The 20,000-nt window shown below is 49.0% G+C and overlaps 1 protein-coding gene across 1 annotated transcript in view; it reads right to left on the minus strand.

The window, feature by feature from the left end:
• exoc6b (exocyst complex component 6B) overlaps positions 1 to 20,000 on the minus strand; it is a 146,166-nt gene that overhangs the window by 41,990 nt on the left and 84,176 nt on the right. Inside the window, 5 exon segments of the mRNA XM_090183403.1 lie at positions 2,673 to 2,680; positions 4,578 to 4,607; positions 10,084 to 10,263; positions 14,813 to 14,947; positions 16,703 to 16,814. Coding sequence (XP_090039529.1) covers positions 2,673 to 2,680; positions 4,578 to 4,607; positions 10,084 to 10,263; positions 14,813 to 14,947; positions 16,703 to 16,814 — 465 coding nt within the window.

Below are 20,000 nucleotides of genomic sequence, written 5' to 3' on the forward strand. Positions count from 1 at the left end.
CAGCCAGGCTGAACTAAGTAGGGTGACCTATAACACACAGCCACAACCATTGTCCTCAATTGAGGAAGGAGGCACTGAAACCATTAGATATGAGCAACGAATGTTTATACAATACAAGCCTCACGACCATTACTGTTTGACATAGCAACAAAGGGGAACTAACAAGGAGCAGAATGGGGCTGCTTTGGGAAGCGACACACACACATACGTAGCTGTCAGGAACTATTAGAGGATGAGGAGTGGAGGGAAGAGAAGAACGGAGTGGAGAGGAGGGAAGAGAAGAACGGAGTAGAGGGAAGAGAAGAACGGAGTGGAGAGGAGGGAAGAGAAGAACGGAGTAGAGGGAAGAGAAGAACAGAGTGGAGAGGAGGGAAGAGGAGAACGGGGTGGAGGGAAGAGGAGAACGGGGTGGAGGGAAGAGGAGAACGGGGTGGAGGGAAGAGGAGAACGGGGTGGAGGGAAGAGGAGAACGGAGGGAAGAGGAGAACGGAGGGAAGAGGAGAACGGAGGGAAGAGGAGAACGGAGGGAAGAGGAGAACGGAGGGAAGAGGAGAACGGAGGGAAGAGGAGAACGGAGGGAAGAGGAGAACGGAGGGAAGAGGAGAACGGAGGGAAGAGGAGAACGGAGGGAAGAGGAGAACGGAGGGAAGAGGAGAACGGAGGGAAGAGGAGAACGGAGGGAAGAGGAGAACGGAGGGAAGAGGAGAACGGGGTGGAGGGAAGAGGAGAACGGGGTGGAGGGAAGAGGAGAACGGAGTGGAGGGAAGAGGAGAACGGAGTGGAGGGAAGAGGAGAACGGAGTGGAGGGAAGAGGAGAACGGAGTGGAGGGAAGAGGAGAACGGAGTAGGGGGAAGAGGAGAACGGAGTGGGGGGAAGAGGAGAACGGGGGGAAGAGGAGAACGGGGGGAAGAGGAGAACGGGGGGAAGAGGAGAACGGGGGGAAGAGGAGAACGGGGGGAAGAAGAGGAGAACAGAGGGAAGAGGAGACCGGAGGGAAGAGGAGACCGGAGGGAAGAGGAGACCGGAGGGGAGAGGAGACCGGGGTGGAGGGGAGAGGAGATCGGGCTGGAGGGGAGAGGAGATCGGGCTGGAGGGGAGAGGAGATCGGGGTGGAAGGGGAGAGGAGACCGGGGTGGAAGGGGAGAGGAGACCGGGGTGGAAGGGGAGAGGAGACCGGGGTGGAAGAGGAGACCGGGGTGGAAGAGGAGACCGGGGTGGAAGAGGAGACCGGGGTGGAAGAGGAGACCGGGGTGGAAGAGGAGACCGGGGTGGAAGAGGAGAACGGGGTGGAAGAGGAGAACGGGGTGGAAGAGGAGAACGGGGTGGAAGAGGAGAACGGGGTGGAAGAGGAGAACGGGGTGGAAGAGGAGAACGGGGTGGAAGAGGAGAACGGGGTGGAAGAGGAGAACGGGGTGGAAGAGGAGAACGGGGTGGAAGAGGAGAACGGGGTGGAAGAGGAGAACGGGGTGGAAGAGGAGAACGGGGTGGAAGAGGAGAACGGGGTGGAAGAGGAGAACGGGGTGGAAGAGGAGGGAAGAGGAGAACGAGGTGGAGAGGACAACGGGGTAGAGAGGAGAACGGGGTGGAAGAGGAGAACGGGGTGGAAGAGGAGAACGGGGTGGAAGAGGAGAACGGGGTGGAAGAGGAGAACGGGGTGGAGAGGAGAACGGGGTGGAGAGGAGGGAAGAGGAGAACGGGGTGGAAGAGGAGGACAGGGTGGAAGAGGAGAACGGGGTGGAAGAGGAGAACGGGGTGGAAGAGGAGAACAGGGTGGAAGAGGAGAACGGGGTGGAAGAGGAGAACGGGGTGGAAGAGGAGAACGGGGTGGAAGAGGAGAACGGCGTGGAGAGGAGGGAAGAGGAGAACGGGGTGGAAGAGGAGAACAGGGTGGAAGAGGAGAACAGGGTGGAAGAGGAGAACAGGGTGGAAGAGGAGAACAGGGTGGAAGAGGAGAACAGGGTGGAAGAGGAGAACAGGGTGGAAGAGGAGAACAGGGTGGAAGAGGAGAACGGGGTAGAGAGGAGGAGGGAAGAGGAGAACGGGGTGGGAGAGGAGAACGGGGTGGAAGAGGAGAACGGGGTGGAAGAGGAGAACGGGGTGGAAGAGGAGAACGGGGTGGAAGAGGAGAACGGGGTGGAAGAGGAGAACGGGGTGGAAGAGGAGAACGGGGTGGAAGAGGAGAACGGGGTGGAAGAGGAGAACGGGGTGGAAGAGGAGAACGTGGTGGAAGAGGAGGGAAGAGGAGAACGGGGTGGAAGAGGAGAACAGGGTGGAAGAGGAGAACAGGGTGGAAGAGGAGAACAGGGTGGAAGAGGAGAACAGGGTGGAAGAGGAGAACGGGGTAGAGAGGAGGAGGGAAGAGGAGAACGGGGTGGGAGAGGAGAACGGGGTGGAAGAGGAGAACGGGGTGGAAGAGAAAGGGGTGGAAGAGGAGAACGGGGTGGAAGAGGAGAACGGGGTGGAAGAGGAGAACGGGGTGGAAGAGGAGAACGGGGTGGAAGAGGAGAACGGGGTGGAAGAGGAGAACGGGGTGGAAGAGGAGAACGGGGTAGAAGACAGTTTCACTTTATTTTTTTCCTGTGTCTTCGGTTAAATAATAAATATGCAGCGTTACCAGGATCAGCTCCATGAGAAGGTTTCCCACATGCCAGAGCCTCTGTCTGGTCAAAACACACATCCCTCATGCAGCCTCAGCCAAGTCAGTGTCACAGGGCTGTGGGTAGGAGGCATCTGGGAGAGGCCAACTCCAGAGCAATGTTATTCACTCTTCGGGAGATGTTAATCAAGGGCTGGCCTTTTCAAAAGGAACCCAGGGGGTCAAATCCATACAGTTAGGGCCAAGGGGTAGTTATTTGGTTATTTCTGAGCGAATCGGGACCCGGTGTTAATCACAGAGGATGAGATCCCAACTGGCACACTATTCCCACGAGTAGTCATCAGTCAGAATCACTTTCAGACTTTTAGGAGCTGTCAATCAATCAGAATCTCTTTCAGACTTTTAGGAGCTGTCACCCAATCAGAATCTCTTTCAGACTTTTAGGAGCTGTCACCCAATCAGAATCTCTTTCAGACTTTTAGGAGCTGTCACCCAATCAGAATCTCTTTCAGACTTTTAGGAGCTGTCACCCAATCAGAATCTCTTTCAGACTTTTAGGAGCTGTCACCCAATCAGAATCTCTTTCAGACTTTTAGGAGCTGTCACCCAATCAGAATCTCTTTCAGACTTTTAGGAGCTGTCACCCAATCAGAATCTCTTTCAGACTTTTAGGAGCTGTCACCCAATCAGAATCTCTTTCAGACTTTTAGGAGCTGTCACCCAATCAGAATCTCTTTCAGACTTTTAGGAGCTTTCACCCAATCAGAATCTCTTTCAGACTTTAAGGAGCTTTCACCCAATCAGAACCTCTTTCAGACTTTTAGGAGCTGTCACCCAATCAGAATCTCTTTCAGACTTTTAGGAGCTGTCACCCAATCAGAATCTCTTTCAGACTTTTAGGAGCTGTCACCCAATCAGAACCTCTTTCAGACTTTTAAGAGCTGTCACCCAATCAGAATCTCTTTTAGGAGCTGTCACCCAATCAGAACCTCTTTCAGACTTTTAGGAGCTGTCTCCCAATCAGAATCTCTTTCAGACTTTTAGGAGCTGTCACCCAATCAGAATCTCTTTCAGACTTTTAGGAGCTGTCACCCAATCAGAACCTCTTTCAGACTTTTAGGAGCTGTCACCCAATCAGAATCTCTTTTAGGAGCTGTCACCCAATCAGAACCTCTTTCAGACTTTTAGGAGCTGTCACCCAATCAGAATCTCTTTCAGACTTTTAGGAGCTTTCACCCAATCAGAATCTCTTTCAGACTTTTAGGAGCTTTCACCCAATCAGAACCTCTTTCAGACTTTTAGGAGCTGTCACCCAATCAGAATCTCTTTCAGACTTTTAGGAGCTGTCACCCAATCAGAATCTCTTTCAGACTTTTAGGAGCTGTCACCCAATCAGAATCTCTTTCAGACTTTTAGGAGCTGTCACCCAATCAGAACCTCTTTCAGACTTTTAGGAGCTGTCACCCAATCAGAATCTCTTTTAGGAGCTGTCACCCAATCAGAACCTCTTTCAGACTTTTAGGAGCTGTCACCCAATCAGAATCTCTTTCAGACTTTTAGGAGCTGTCACCCAATCAGAATCTCTTTCAGACTTTTAGGAGCTGTCACCCAATCAGAATCTCTTTCAGACTTTTAGGAGCTGTCACCCAATCAGAATCTCTTTCAGACTTTTAGGAGCTGTCACCCAATCAGAACCTCTTTCAGACTTTTAGGAGCTGTCACCCAATCAGAATCTCTTTTAGGAGCTGTCACCCAATCAGAATCTCTTTTAGGAGCTGTCACCCAATCAGAATCTCTTTTAGGACCTGTCACCCAATCAGAACCTCTTTCAGACAATCAATCAAAGTGTCTGTCCATCAGAATAAGTAAGAGCCACATCAGTCAGTCCATACATGTATTCTTGACAAAAACCAGGCGACCGTGCATCACGCTCATGCTCTGTGGTCTTGTTACGGTCGGTAACACTCAAACTGTACTTACCGGCAGTCTAGCGTGTTCTATGGCACTACCCTATGGGAAAGAGAGCAAGTCGGGGGTTCAAGGGTGGAAGGGTCATTTCAGTCCGAGGTCAAACCCGCTTTCTCAATCTCGTCGAATCAAAAGTGTAACAGTTTAACAGGTGTTATAGCAGTGCAGCGAAATTATGTTACTCCTGCTCCGAACAATCTAAAACTGATTTAATTTAATTTATTTAATTATTAAAGTTATTATTATTTAATACACTTTTATAAAGACAAGAAATCAAGAAGGGCGAATCGGATTAACAACCAAAAAAAAGACTGTAGCATTAATAACATGCAATCTATATCCGTATACAAATATATAGAGAAGGAGATTTTAGACTGAGCTATGAATCCATTACATAATAAATATGTAGTGACCCTGATTCAGACCCAGGACAGAGACCCAGGACACAGACCCAGATCGGAGACAAGTAAACATTTAAGACCAGGACTCGCAAACACACTTTCACATGCGTTAGTAGTAGAGGTCTTCACGGGTCCAAAAGACCCGGAATTCAGAGACCAGAACCCGGGAACCCTGCGTTAGTAGTAGATGTCTTCACGGGTCCAAAAGACCCAGAATTCAGAGACCAGAACCCGGGACCCCTGCGTTAGTAGTAGATGTCTTCATGGGTCCAAAAGACCCGGAATTCAGAGACCAGAACCCGGGAACCCTGCGTTAGTAGTAGATGTCTTCACGGGTCCAAAAGACCCAGAATTCAGAGACCAGAACCCGGGACCCCTGCGTTAGTAGTAGATGTCTTCACGGGTCCAAAAGACCCAGAATTCAGAGACTAGAACCCGGGACCCCTGCGTTAATAGTTGAGGTCTTCACGGGTCCAACAGACCCGGAATTCAGAGATCAGAACCCGGGACTTTTGTCTCGGATCTGGGTTGGGTCTGATACAAATGCCATGAGTCTCGGGTTCGTGCAATTAAAATATACTGACCGACTGGACTCGTCCTCTGTTAATTTAATGTGTGTGAGTCGATGAGAACTACGTGAGCTTGTTATTCCTGTCAGCCAATTGCAACACAATAAAAAGTTTTGCTTTTTAATTAGCATTAAAATTGACATGTTGTAAAATAAATACCGGTAGCCTAGTACAATTTTTGCTATATTAGCCTGTTCAAAAATGTTCTAAAAAGGTTTAAAAATCAGTTCTCTAGGCCTAAGCTTCTCTTCCTTAAACTCATATGTTTATATTAATATCAAACCCCTAAGCCTATACAGTTGAAGTGGTAAGTTTACATACACTTAGGTTGAAACTCGTTTCTCAGCCACTCCACAAATTTCTTCTTAACAAACTATAGTTTTGGAAAGTCAGTTAGGACATCTACTTTGTGCATGACACAAGTCATTTCTCCAACAATTGTTTACAGACAGATTATTTCTGTCTGTCTTTCACAGATTATGACCCAATTCCAGTGAGTCAGAAGTTTACACTAAGGTGACTGTGTACCTGTGGATGTATTTCATGGCCGACCTTCAAACTCAGTGCCTCTTTGCTTGACATCTAAAGAAATCAGCCAAGATCTCAGAAAAAAATTGAGGACCTCCACAAGTCTGGTTCATCCTTGGGAGCAATTTCCAAACGCCTGAAGGTATCACGTTCATCTGGACAAACAATAGTACGCAAGTATAATCACCATGGGACCACGCAGCCGTCATACTGCTCAGGAAGAAGGTGTGTTCTGTCTCCTAGAGATGAACGTACTTTGGTGCGAAAAGTGCAAATCAATCCCAGAACAACAGCAAACGACCTTGTGCTGGAGGAAACAGGTACAAAAGTATCTCTATCCACAGTAAAACGAGTCCTATATCGACATAATCTGAAAGGCCGCTCAGCAAGGAAGAAGCCACTGCTCCAAAACAGCCAGAAAAATGGCAGACTACGGTTTGTAACTGGTTTGCAACTGCACATGGGGACAAAGATCGTACTTTTTGGAGAAATGTCCTCTGGTCTGATGAAACAAAAATAGAACTGTTTGGCCATACTGACCATTGTTATGTTTGGAGGAAAAAGGGGGAGGCTTGCAAGCCGTAGAACACCATCCCAACCGTGAAGCACGGGGGTGGCAGCATCATGTTGTGGGCGTGCTTTGCTGCAGGAGGGACTGGTGCACTTCACAAAATAAGTGTCATCCTGAGGAATGAAAATTCTGTGGATATATTGAAGCCTGGTTCCTCTCTACCCAGTACAGCCAGTACAGGACTGGCCACCCCTCAGAGCCTGGTTCCTCTGGTCTACCCAGTACAGCCAGTAGATGACTGGTCACCCCTCCGAGCCTGGTTCATCTATACCCAGTACAGCCAGTAGAGGACTGGTCACCCCTCAGAGCCTGGTTCCTCTGGTCTACCCAGTACAGCCAGTAGAGGACTGGTCACCCCTCCGAGCCTGGTTCCTCTCTACCCAGTACAGCCAGTAGAGGACTGGTCACCCCTCAGAGCCTGGGTCCTCTCTACCCAGTACAGCCAGTAGAGGACTGGTCACCCCTCAGAGCCTGGTTCCTCTCTACCCAGTACAGTCAGTAGAGGACTGACCACCCCTCAGAGCCAGGATCCTCTGGTCTACCCAGTACAGCCAGTAGAGGACTGGTCACCCCTCAGAGCCTGGTTCCTTTGGTCTACCCAGTACAGTCAGTAGAGGACTGGTCTCCCCCCAGAGCCTGGTTCCTCTGGTCTACCCAGTACAGCCAGTAGAGGACTGGTCACCCCTCCGAGCCTGGTTCCTCTCTACCCAGTACAGCCAGGAGAGGACTGACCACCCCTCAGAGCCTGGTTCCTCTCTACCCAGTACAGCCAGGAGAGGACTGGTCACCCCTCAGAGCCTGACTCCTCTCTACCCAGTACAGCCAGGAGAGGACTGACCACCCCTCAGAGTCTGGTTCCTCTCTACCCAGTACAGCCAGTAGAGAACTGACCACCCCTCACAGCCTGGGTCCTCTCTACCCAGTACAGCCAGTAGAGGACTGACCACCCCTCAGAGTCTGATTCCTCTCTACCCAGTACAGCCGGTAGAGGACTGGTCAGCCCTCAGAGCCTGGGTCCTCTCTACCCAGTACAGCCAGTAGAGGACTGACCACCCCTCAGAGCCTGGGTCCTCTCTACCCAGTACAGCCAGTAGAGGACTGACCACCCCTCAGAGTCTGGTTCCTCTCTACCCAGTACAGCCAGTAGAGGACTGACCACCCCTCAGAGCCTGATTCCTCTCTACCCAGTACAGCCAGTAGAGGACTGGTCACCCCTCAGAGTCTGGTTCCTCTCTACCCAGTACAGCCAGTAGAGGACTGACCACCCCTCAGAGCCTGGGTCCTCTCTACCCAGTACAGCCAGTAGAGGACTGACCACCCCTCAGAGTCTGATTCCTCTCTACCCAGTACAGCCAGTAGAGGACTGGTCACCCCTCAGAGCCTGGGTCCTCTCTACCCAGTACAGCCAGTAGAGGACTGGTCACCCCTCAGAGCCTGGTTCCTCTCTACCCAGTACAGCCAGTAGAGGACTGACCACCCCTCAGAGTCTGGTTCCTCTCTACCCAGTACAGACAGTAGAGGACTGACCACCCCTCAGAGCCTGGGTCCTCTCTACCCAGTACAGCCAGTAGAGGACTGGTCACCCCTCAGAGCCTGATTCCTCTCTACCCAGTACAGCCAGGAGAGGACTGACCACCCCTCAGAGTCTGATTCCTCTCTACCCAGTACAGCCGGTAGAGGACTGGTCAGCCCTCAGAGCCTGGTTCCTCTGGTCTACCCAGTACAGCCAGGAGAGGACTGACCACCCCTCAGAGCCTGGGTCCTCTCTACCCAGTACAGCCAGTAGAGGACTGGTCACCCCTCAGAGTCTGGTTCCTCTCTACCCAGTACAGACAGTAGAGGACTGACCACCCCTCAGAGCCTGGTTCCTCTCTACCCAGTACAGCCAGTAGAGGACTGACCACCCCTCAGAGTCTGGTTCCTCTCTACCCAGTACAGCCAGTAGAGGACTGACCACCCCTCAGAGCCTGGTTCCTCTCTACCCAGTACAGCCAGTAGAGGACTGACCACCCCTCAGAGCCTGGTTCCTCTCTACCCAGTACAGCCAGTAGAGGACTGACCACCCCTCAGAGTCTGGTTCCTCTCTACCCAGTACAGCCAGTAGAGGACTGACCACCCCTCAGAGTCTGGTTCCTCTCTACCCAGTACAGCCAGTAGAGGACTGACCACCCCTCAGAGTCTGGTTCCTCTCTACCCAGTACAGCCAGTAGAGGACTGACCACCCCTCAGAGCCTGGTTTCTCTCTACCCAGTACAGCCAGTAGAGGACTGGTCAACCCTCAGAGCCTGGTTCCTCTGGTCTACCCAGTACAGCCAGTAGAGGACTGACCACCCCTCAGAGTCTGGTTCCTCTCTACCCAGTACAGCCAGTAGAGGACTGGTCACCCCTCAGAGCCTGGGTCCTCTCTACCCAGTACAGACAGTAGAGGACTGGTCACCCCTCAGAGCCTGGTTCCTCTCTACCCAGTACAGCCAGTAGAGGACTGACCACCCCTCAGAGTCTGGTTCCTCTCTACCTAGTACAGCCAGTAGAGGACTGGTCACCCCTCAGAGTCTGATTCCTCTCTACCCAGTACAGCCAGTAGAGGACTGGTCACCCCTCAGAGCCTGGGTCCTCTCTACCCAGTACAGCCAGTAGAGGACTGACCACCCCTCAGAGTCTGATTCCTCTCTACCCAGTACAGACAGTAGAGAACTGACCACCCCTCAGAGCCTGGTTTCTCTCTACCCAGTACAGCCAGTAGAGGACTGGTCACCCCTCAGAGCCTGGTTCCTCTGGTCTAACCAGTACAGCCAGTAGAGGACTGACCACCCCTCAGAGTCTGGTTCCTCTCTACCCAGTACAGCCAGTAGAGAACTGACCACCCCTCAGAGCCTGGTTCCTCTCTACCCAGTACAGCCAGTAGAGGACTGGTCACCCCTCAGAGCCTGGATCCTCTGGTCTACCCAGTACAGCCAGGAGAGGACTGACCACCCCTCAGAGTCTGGTTCCTCTCTACCCAGTACAGCCAGTAGAGAACTGACCACCCCTCAGAGCCTGGTTCCTCTCTACCCAGTACAGCCAGTAGAGGACTGGTCACCCCTCAGAGCCTGGTTCCTCTGGTCTACCCAGTACAGACAGGAGAGGACTGACCACCCCTCAGAGTCTGGTCCCTCTCTACCCAGTACAGCCAGGAGAGGACTGACCACCCCTCAGAGCCTGGTTCCTCTCTACCCAGTACAGCCAGTAGAGGACTGACCACCCCTCAGAGCCTGGTTCTTCTAGATTTATTCCTTCCAGACAGTTTTTTCCCCACTGTGGTTTTACTTCATTTGCTCTTTCGTGTTTAGGCCTGGGATCTCTAAAGCACTGATCTGTAAAGGCCTTTATAAAATTCATTTGATTGATTAATTTATACTGACCAGCAGGTGTGTGAAGACAGAGAAGGTGTGTGTATGTGAGATACTAACCGGCAGGTGTGTGAAGACAGAGAAAGTGGAACAGAGGAAGGCGATGAGGTCACTCAGGTAGTCGCTCGGAGCCCCGCCCCCCTGGGCTGCTGTCCAATCGTAGTCTGCCAGCTGAAGGAACTGGTCGATCTTAGCGTTCAGATTGGTGTAGATCTCCTCTTCTGCTGCATGTCTCGCATCCTGGAGAAAGATTTTTTACATTTAGGTCATTTAGCAGATAGGGGAAAGGGGGATACCTAGTCAGTTGTACAACTGAATGTATTCAACTGAAATTTCTTTAGCATTTAACCCAACACCTCTGAATCAGAGAGGTGCGGAAGGCTGCCTTAATCGATGTCTTCGGCGCCCGGGGAACAGTGGGTTAACCTTGTCAGCTCAGGGATTTGATCTAGCAACCTTTCGGTTACTACGCTACCTGCCTCTAACCACTAGGCTACCTGCCTCTAACCACTAGGCTACCTGCCTCTAACCACTAGGCTACCTGCCTCTAACCACTAGGCTACCTGCCTCTAACCACTAGGCTACCTGCCTCTAACCACTAGGCTACCTGCCTCTAACCACTAGGCTACCTGCCTCTAACCTACCTGCCTCTAACCACTAGGCTACCTGCTCTAACCACTAGGCTACCTGCCTCTAACCTACCTGCCTCTAACCACTAGGCTACCTGCTCTAACCACTAGGCTACCTGCCTCTAACCACTAGGCTACCTGCCTCTAACCACTAGGCTACCTGCCTCTAACCACTAGGCTACCTGCCTCTAACCACTAGGCTACCTGCCTCTAACCACTAGGCTACCTGCCTCTAACCACTAGGCTACCTGCCTCTAACCACTAGGCTACGCTGCCTCTAACCACTAGGCGACCCTGCCTCTAACCACTAGGCGACCCTGCCTCTAACCACTAGGCGACCCTGCCTCTAACCACTAGGCGACCCTGCCTCTAACCACTAGGCGACCCTGCCTCTAACCACTAGGCGACCCTGCCTCTAACCACTAGGCGACCCTGCCTCTAACCACTAGGCGACCCTGCCTCTAACCACTAGGCGACCCTGCCTCTAACCACTAGGCGACCCTGCCTCTAACCACTAGGCGACCCTGCCTCTAACCACTAGGCTACCTGCCTCTAACCACTAGGCTACCTGCCTCTAACCACTAGGCTACCTGCCTCTAACCACTAGGCTACCTGCCTCTAACCACTAGGCTACCTGCCTCTAACCACTAGGCTACCTGCCTCTAACCACTAGGCTACGCTGCCTCTAACCACTAGGCTACGCTGCCTCTAACCACTAGGCTACCTGCCTCTAACCACTAGGCTACCTGCCTCTAACCACTAGGCTACCTGCCTCTAACCACTAGGCTACCTGCCTCTAACCACTAGGCTACCTGCCTCTAACCACTAGGCTACCTGCCTCTAACCACTAGGCTACCTGCCTCTAACCACTAGGCCACCTGCCTCTAACCACTAGGCTACCTGCCTCTAACCACTAGGCTACCTGCCTCTAACCACTAGGCTACCTGCCTCTCACCACTAGGCTACCTGCCTCTAACCACTAGGCCACCTGCCTCTAACCACTAGGCTACCTGCCTCTAACCACTAGGCTACCTGCCTCTAACCACTAGGCTACCCTGCCTCTAACCACTAGGCTACCTGCCTCTAACCACTAGGCTACCCTGCCTCTAACCACTAGGCTACCTGCCTCTAACCACTAGGCTACCTGCCTCTAACCACTAGGCTACCTGCCTCTAACCACTAGGCTACCTGCCTCTAACCACTAGGCTACCTGCCTCTAACCACTAGGCTACGCTGCCACCCCTGTGGTGGTGTATGTGGTGCTCCGAGGGTAATACAAAATTTGGAAAAGTGTGTGTGTAGGTGAAAACAAGTAAAACTGTGTTCCTTTACTCTGTGCTCCTCCCTGGACCTGCTGCTTCAACACAGCACCAAGAACCTGATACAACCAGGGCCGACGCGGATGACAATTACTCAGGACACAGTCTTCTTCTGAAGAGTTCATCCTAAGACACCATCCAGAATCATTCTGGACTGCACTCATTTGGAGGGAAGGTGTGTTTTTGGAGAGAGATGGAAGGACCAAACTCATTCACATACTTTATTTATATTGTTTGGGGTTCGTATCCATGCTGGTGTTTTCAGATCCAAATGGGGAATACCAAGAATCCCTGTGGGATTCAGAAACTGACAGAACGTTTCTGTACAACAATGTCTCTTGCACATTATTTCCAGGATCATCCTCTTCGATAACTGGGATACCAGATCAGCTCGGCGGCAGAGAGACCAGCTAGCTGTTACCAGATCAGCGGCAGAGAGACCAGCTAGCGGTTACCAGATCAGCTCGGCGGCAGAGAGACCAGCTAGCGGTTATCAGATCAGCTCGGCGGCAGAGAGACCAGCTAGCGGTTATCAGATCAGCTCGGCGGCAGAGAGGCCAGCTATGTTGCAATCAGGTCAGTGCAGAGAGACGAGCTAGCTGCTATCAGATCAGGTCTGTGCAGAGAGACGAGCTAGCTGCTATCAGGTCAGTGCAGAGAGACCAGCTAGCTGCTATCAGGTCAGGTCTGTGCAGCGAGACGAGCTAGCTGCAATCAGGTCTGTGCAGCGAGACGAGCTAGCTGCAATCAGGTCAGTGCAGAGAGACAAGCTAGCTGCTATCAGGTCAGTGCAGAGAGACAAGCTAGCTGCTATCAGGTCAGTGCAGAGAGACAAGCTAGCTGCTATCGGGTCAGTGTAGAGAGACCAGTTAGCTGCTATCAGGTCAGTGCAGAGAGACAAGCTAGCTGCTATCAGGTCAGTGCAGAGAGACAAGCTAGCTGCTATCGGGTCAGTGTAGAGAGACCAGTTAGCTGCTATCAGGTCAGTGCAGAGAGACCAGCTAGCTGCTATCAGGTCAGGTCTGTGCAGCGAGACGAGCTAGCTGCTATCAGGTCAGTGCAGAGAGACCAGCTAGCTGCTATCAGGTCAGTGCAGAGAGACAAGCTAGCTGCTATCAGGTCAGTGCAGAGAGACAAGCTAGCTGCTATCGGGTCAGTGTAGAGAGACCAGTTAGCTGCTATCAGGTCAGTGCAGAGAGACAAGCTAGCTGCTATCAGGTCAGTGCAGAGAGACAAGCTAGCTGCTATCGGGTCAGTGTAGAGAGACCAGTTAGCTGCTATCAGGTCAGGTCTGTGCAGCGAGACGAGCTAGCTGCTATCAGGTCAGTGCAGAGAGACCAGCTAGCTGCTATCAGGTCAGTGCAGAGAGACAAGCTAGCTGCAATCAGGTCAGTGCAGAGAGACAAGCTAGCTGCAATCAGGTCAGTGCAGAGAGACAAGCTAGCTGCAATCAGGTCAGTGCAGAGAGACAAGCTAGCTGCTATCAGGTCAGTGCAGAGAGACAAGCAAGCTGCTATCAGGTCAGTGCAGAGAGACAAGCTAGCTGCTATCGGTCAGTGCAGAGAGACCAGCTAGCTGCAATCAGATCAGGTCAGTGCAGAGAGACCAGCTAGCTGTAATCAGATCAGGTCAGTGCAGAGAGACCAGCTAGCTGCAATCAGATCAGGTCAGTGCAGAGAGACCAGCTAGCTGCAATCAGATCAGGTCAGTGCAGAGAGACGAGCTAGCTGTAATCAGATCAGGTCAGTGCAGAGAGACGAGCTAGCTGCAATCAGGTCAGTGCAGAGAGACCAGCTAGCTGCAATCAGGTCAGGTCAGTGCAGAGAGACCAGCTAGCTGCAATCAGATCAGGTCAGTGCAGAGAGACGAGCTAGCTGTAATCAGATCAGGTCTGTGCAGAGAGACGAGCTAGCTGCAATCAGGTCAGTGGAGAGAGACGAGCTAGCTGCAATCAGGTCAGTGCAGAGAGACGAGCTAGCTGCTATCAGGTCAGTGCAGAGAGACGAACTAGCTGCTATCAGGTCAGTGCAGAGAGACGAGCTAGCTGTAATCAGATCAGGTCAGTGCAGAGAGACGAGCTAGCTGCAATCAGGTCAGATCAGTGCAGAGAGACCAGCTAGCTGCAATCAGATCAGGTCAGTGCAGAGAGACGAGCTAGCTGTAATCAGATCAGGTCTGTGCAGAGAGACGAGCTAGCTGCAATCAGGTCAGTGGAGAGAGACGAGCTAGCTGCTATCAGGTCAGTGCAGAGAGACAAGCTAGCTGCTATCGGGTCAGGGTAGGGTAAGTTTGGCGGCGTGAGTGAAGGAGAAATAGAAAGCCGATGTTAATTAAAGTGAGACGAGGGCTGCTTGCTTGGTGAAGTGTACTTTTGATTGGTTAATTATTCAAATGCGTTGGATGTGGCCTTGTGACCTATGACCTAAGACCTATGGGGCTGGATGATGTTCACGGAGCAGCTCGTCCTCGTCAGGCAAACTGACGAAAATGTATTTTAAAGTTTTTTGTTTGTTGTTGTTGTTGTTGTTGTTGTTGTTGTTTATTATATGTCTTTGTGTATCAGCGGAATAAAGACAAATACAAATATTTCTGTGAAATGCTTATAAATCGGACGATAATGTCGTTCACCGATTTATTGGTCGGGCTCTACTTTACAGTCAGTTCAGTCAATTAAGGTTAATTGACTAAGGTACGTCCACCACATATTACAGCAGGTTAAACTTCTCTCTAGAGAGTTTCTATCAGCAAAATCATTGGCTGTAAGAAAAGACAGGTGGTGGATGGAGAGAAGGATGGTTGGGGGAAGGGGGGGGGTCTGGTTGTGCATGAGCATGTGCATACCTTAAACGTGGACGTCCCGTAGAGCTTGGTAGCGTTGGCGGTATCGGGGGGAACATTAGTGATGTTGGAGATGAACTCCTCCAGGTAAACACATGATGCTTCCAGCTGGGTCGTGTTGATGATCACCTGAACCAGCTAACACACACACACACACACACACACACACGTGATCAGGCAGAGGGACCCCTCAGAGACCTCATAAGCGACATTCCCCAACATTCTCTTTAAAAGCTCAGACAAAAAAGGTAGGATTGTCAAACGTTTCCCTGCCTACAATACTCAGCACCTGTGAAGTGTCACACAGCAAAGACCTTGAAAGCCATCAGTCACTCAGCTTTGTTCTAATACTCTAAACCAATACTAAAACTCTAAACCAATACTAATACTCTAAACCAAGGAAGATTCGCAGGGAGATTCTCAGTGTGTTTCCCACTGAACACTCTGATTATCTAATTCACTGAAGTAAATATAGCTACATTCTGTATATTAACACTCTCACTCTTCCTTACTGAGGGAGGGTCACAATGTGTTCTACCTCATCGCAACCCCCCCATAGCAACCCCTTTAACACTCGAGGATCTCATTAACTCTCTTACTGTCGCCTTGCTGTCGCTCACAGAACAAACACTCCAAATAGATTCTGAGAAAAGACCCGAGACCGAGAAAGAGAAAGGATAAAGAGACAGAAAGACAGATGGAGAGAGAGAGAGAGCGAGAGAGAGTGATAAACCAAGAAATATTGAGTGATTGACACAAACGCGGTTCTTTCAGACCCCAGCAATTTATCCTGAACGCTGCAACCCGCCTGGTGTTCAACCGTCCCAAGCTCTTCCATGTCCCTCCGCTCCTCCGCACACTCCACTGACTTCCAGTCGAAGCTCGCATCAACTACAAGACCATGGTGCTTTCCTAAGGAACTGCCCCTCCCTACCTTCAGGCTATGCTCAAACCCTACACCCCAACCCATCCACTACAAGACCATGGTGCTTTCCTGAGGAACTGCCCCTCCCTACCTTCAGGCTATGCTCAAACCCTACACCCCAACCCATCAACTACAAGACCATGGTGCTTTCCTGAGGAACTGCCCCTCCCTACCTTCAGGCTATGCTCAAACCCTACACCCCAACCCATCCACTACAAGACCATGGTGTTTACCTACAGAGGAGCAAGAGGAACTGCCCCTCCCTACATCCAGGCTACACTCAAACCCTACACCCAAACCTGAGCACTCTGTTCCGTCACTTCTGGTCTCTTGGCCCTACGGGAGGCCAGCTCCCGCTCAGCCCAGTCCAAGCTCTTCTCTGTCCTGGCAACCCAATGGTGGAACCAGCTTCCCCCTGAAGCTAGGACAGCAGAGTCCCTGCCCATCTTCCAGAAACATCTGAACCCCTACCTCTTCAAAGAGTACCTTAAATAAACCCACCTCTGTGTCCTGAATATAAAGTGTTAAGTTTGGAGCAAATACAACACATCCCAGAGTACCACTCTTCATATTTCCAAGCATGGTGGTGGCTGCATCATGTTATGGGTATGCTTGTCATCAGCAAAGACAAGTTTTTTTTTTTTTTTTTTTTTTTTTTTTAGGATAAAAATAAAACAGAATACAGCTAAACAGGCAAAGATGGTTCAGTCTGGTTTGGTCTACTTTCCAACAGACACTGTGGAGACAAATTCACCTTTTTCAGCAGCACAATAACCTAAAACACAAGGACAATTATGGACTGGAGCCGTTTATCAAGACAACATCCAATGTTCCTGAGTGGCCAATTTGCATTTATTCCTCCAAGTGGAACTGCATAAAAATATATTTTTTTACCATTTTGAAATGTTGATCCTTATGTCACACATCGAACCCATTATTTATAGAAAGACCGACACCCGACATCTTACCTCAGCCAGTCCTACGTTCTTCTTCTTCATTGCGTACTGTAGACAGTTACTGAGCGTTCTGGTTAACAGCAGGTTGGTCGACTTACGGATGACATCATCGATCTCTGTAGAGCTGAAAAACACAGAAAAGATGATATAACATAAGAGAGATACACACTCTGGGGCTTCGGAGTAGCAGTCGGGCTCTGCAAAGTTTCACTGAACTGAATAGGAGCATCTCACGTTTTTTTTGCAACAGTTACACATCTGTAAGACGGGAAGGTTCTTTAAGGGCACGGACACACCGGTCATGTTTGCCGGGCAGAGCAGAGTGCCAGGTGTAGTTTACAAACCGAGTGATAATGTCCCTGAAAAGCACAGCGCCGAGCGACAAATCATCACTAAGCGCAATGTGTTTTTTTTTTCTTAACTTAAAGTAGAAGCCATTTTGGTGGGGGGGGGGTTCTACTAAGCGAACATATGGAATAAGTTTATGATGGTCATACCATGGATAATATAGATAACTGCTTATGAAGTTTAGGACCCCTGTATGGGGTCAATTTCACACCATATTTATTGAATTCCAAATAAAATATTGAGAACATCTTGTACAATATTTTCTCTGTGAAGGGCGGGATTTAGAGGGAGGCGTAGACAGTGAGTCTCCATTGGTCGACTAGTTTTTTTGGAGTGACGGTTCATTTTAAACCAATCAATGACTTGAACAGCCGAGGGAAAAACGTACTCAATAGGATTGGTTGCTGGGAAAGTTTAACCAAAAAAAACTATTTTAGCATTCGTTTTCAAATAAATATATTTTTTAATTATTTTGTCAGAGTTTTGCTTCAAAGTTATTTAACAAAAAGTTATTGGGTTTTGCTTTTGCTATTTTTGTTTACATCATGTTTACTTGTTTACATGTTGTTTTTAATTGTTTTGATTTTTATTTCAACATCCATTTTCCTCGAAAATATGTTTACATTCACAACTTTATTTTTCATGTTCACGATTTTTTTTATTTTTTATTTTGAATTCAATACATATGGCGTGAAATGGACCTCTCGCACTCCTGTAGGCATCAAAATATATATTTAAAAGATGATTTGATAAAATATTGAATTTGACACGTTCAGAAATGGCAAAATAAAAATAAAAATCACGAGGAAAAAGGTTTTGAAATATCTAAAGGATATAAAAATAGGAGAAAAAAAATATATATATATAAACGCAACGTGAAACAATTAACAAGTTTACACTTCAGGAAATCAGTCAATTGAAAGAAATTAATTAGGCCCTAATCTATGGATTTCACATGACATGGGTGGAGCTGGGAGGACACCGGTGCACCAATAGACACGTAAGGATTTTTAAAGAGACAACACCTAAAAATAAAAAGTTAAATATTGTTCATGAGTGGGTGAATTGAAAAGTCAACAATGGATGATGCCGTTCTAAATTACACATGCATATAGTGTAGTTGCTAAGTGAAAAAGTTGCAGGGTATTTATTTCCTATTGTTTTTTTTTTCGGCCTTGTCTGCTTAGTGCAGTCAGGTCTAGTTATGGTTAAGAGGTTTCAAAAGAGGACCGATTATAATAGCATGTTCTAAATTATACAGACCAGTGAAAAAGTTTGGACACACCTACTCAAATCAAGATTTATTTTAAATTTGTTCTATTATTCTACAATGTAGAATAATAGTGAAGATAACAAAACTAATGATAAAACACACGTATGGAATCATGTAGTAACCAAAAAAAAAGTGTTAAACAAATCAAAATATATTTTATTCAAAGTAGCCACCCTTTGCTTTGATCACAGCTTTTCACACTCTTGGCATTCTCTCAACCAGCTGAATGAGGTAGTCACCTGGAATCCAGGTATACAGAAGATAGCCCTATTTGGTAAAAGACAAAGTCCATATTATGGCAAGAACAGCTCAAATCATTACTTTAAGACATGAAGTCAATCAATCAATTTAAAGTTTCTTCAAGTTCAGTCGCAAAAACCATCAAGCGCTGTGATGAAACTGGCTCTCTAACCCTAACCCTAACCGCCACAGGGAAGGAAGAGGATACGTTCCTGCAGAGGACACGTTCATTAGAGTTACCAGCCTCAGGAAATTGCAGCCCAAATAAATGCTTCAGAGTTTAAGTAACAGACACATCTCAACATCAACTGTTCAGAAGAGACTGTGTGAATCAGGCCTTCGTGGTCGAATTGCTGCAAAGAAACCACTACTAAAGGACACCAATAATAAGAAGAGACTTGCTTGAGCCAAGAAAAACGAGCAATGAACATTAGACCTGTCCTTTGGTCTGATGAGTCCAAAGTTTAGATTTTTGGTTCCAACTGCAGTGTCTTTGTGAGACGCAAAATAGGTGAACGGATGATCTCTGCATGTGTGGTTCCAACTGTGAAGCATGGAGGTGGTAGTGTGATGGTGTAGGGGTGCTTTGCTGGTGACACTGATTTATTTAGAATTCAAGGCACACGTAACCAGCAGGGCTACCACAGCATTCTGCAGCAATAAACCATCCCATCTGGTTTGCACTTAGCGGGACTATCATTTGTTTTTCAACAGAATAATGACCCAACACACCTCCAGGCTGTGTAAGGGCTATTTGACCAAGAAGGAGAGTGATGGAGTGCTGCATCAGATGACCTGGCCTCCACAATCACCAGACCTCAACCAAATTGAGATGGTTTGGGATGAGTTGGACCGCAGAGTGAAGGAAAAGCAGCCAACAAGTGCTCAATATATATGTGGAAACTCCTTCAACACTGTTGGGAAAAGCATTCCTCATGAAGCTGGTTGAGAGAATGCCAAGAGTGTGCAAAGCTGTCATCAAGGCAAAGGGTAGCTACTTTGAAACATCTGAAATATATTTAGATTTTTGGGTACGAGAGAGAGTCTAACTACGTAAGTCGAGGCCACAGCAGGACTATGGCTAATAAACACCATTTCGACCAACAGAAACACACACACCAACCAAATCCCTAAATTGTGTCTTATTGTCTTGAGACTGACTGAACGACAGGAATCCACAAAAACGTTCTCTGCGCTCCAGGGGGAAAGACAGAACTCCAAACAACGTTTGGACAATTGCGAGGGAGAAAAATTCCTCAACTTAAATTTGATGACTTGGCAAAAAAGAGACAAGCGAGACTTATGGAGAGAGGAGAGAGAGAGAGAGAGAAAAAAGAGAAGGGGGGAGAGAAATATATTTTGGACAGTGCAGAAGAAGGTCTATGAGAGAGAGAATAGAGAAGAGAGAAAGAACAAGAGAGGGGAGAGAGATATTTTGGACAGTGCAGA

This window comes from Oncorhynchus mykiss, chromosome 9 (genome assembly GCF_057628025.1).
Source record: "Oncorhynchus mykiss isolate SJ-2025 chromosome 9, ASM5762802v1, whole genome shotgun sequence".
Lineage (NCBI taxonomy): Eukaryota > Metazoa > Chordata > Actinopteri > Salmoniformes > Salmonidae > Oncorhynchus > Oncorhynchus mykiss.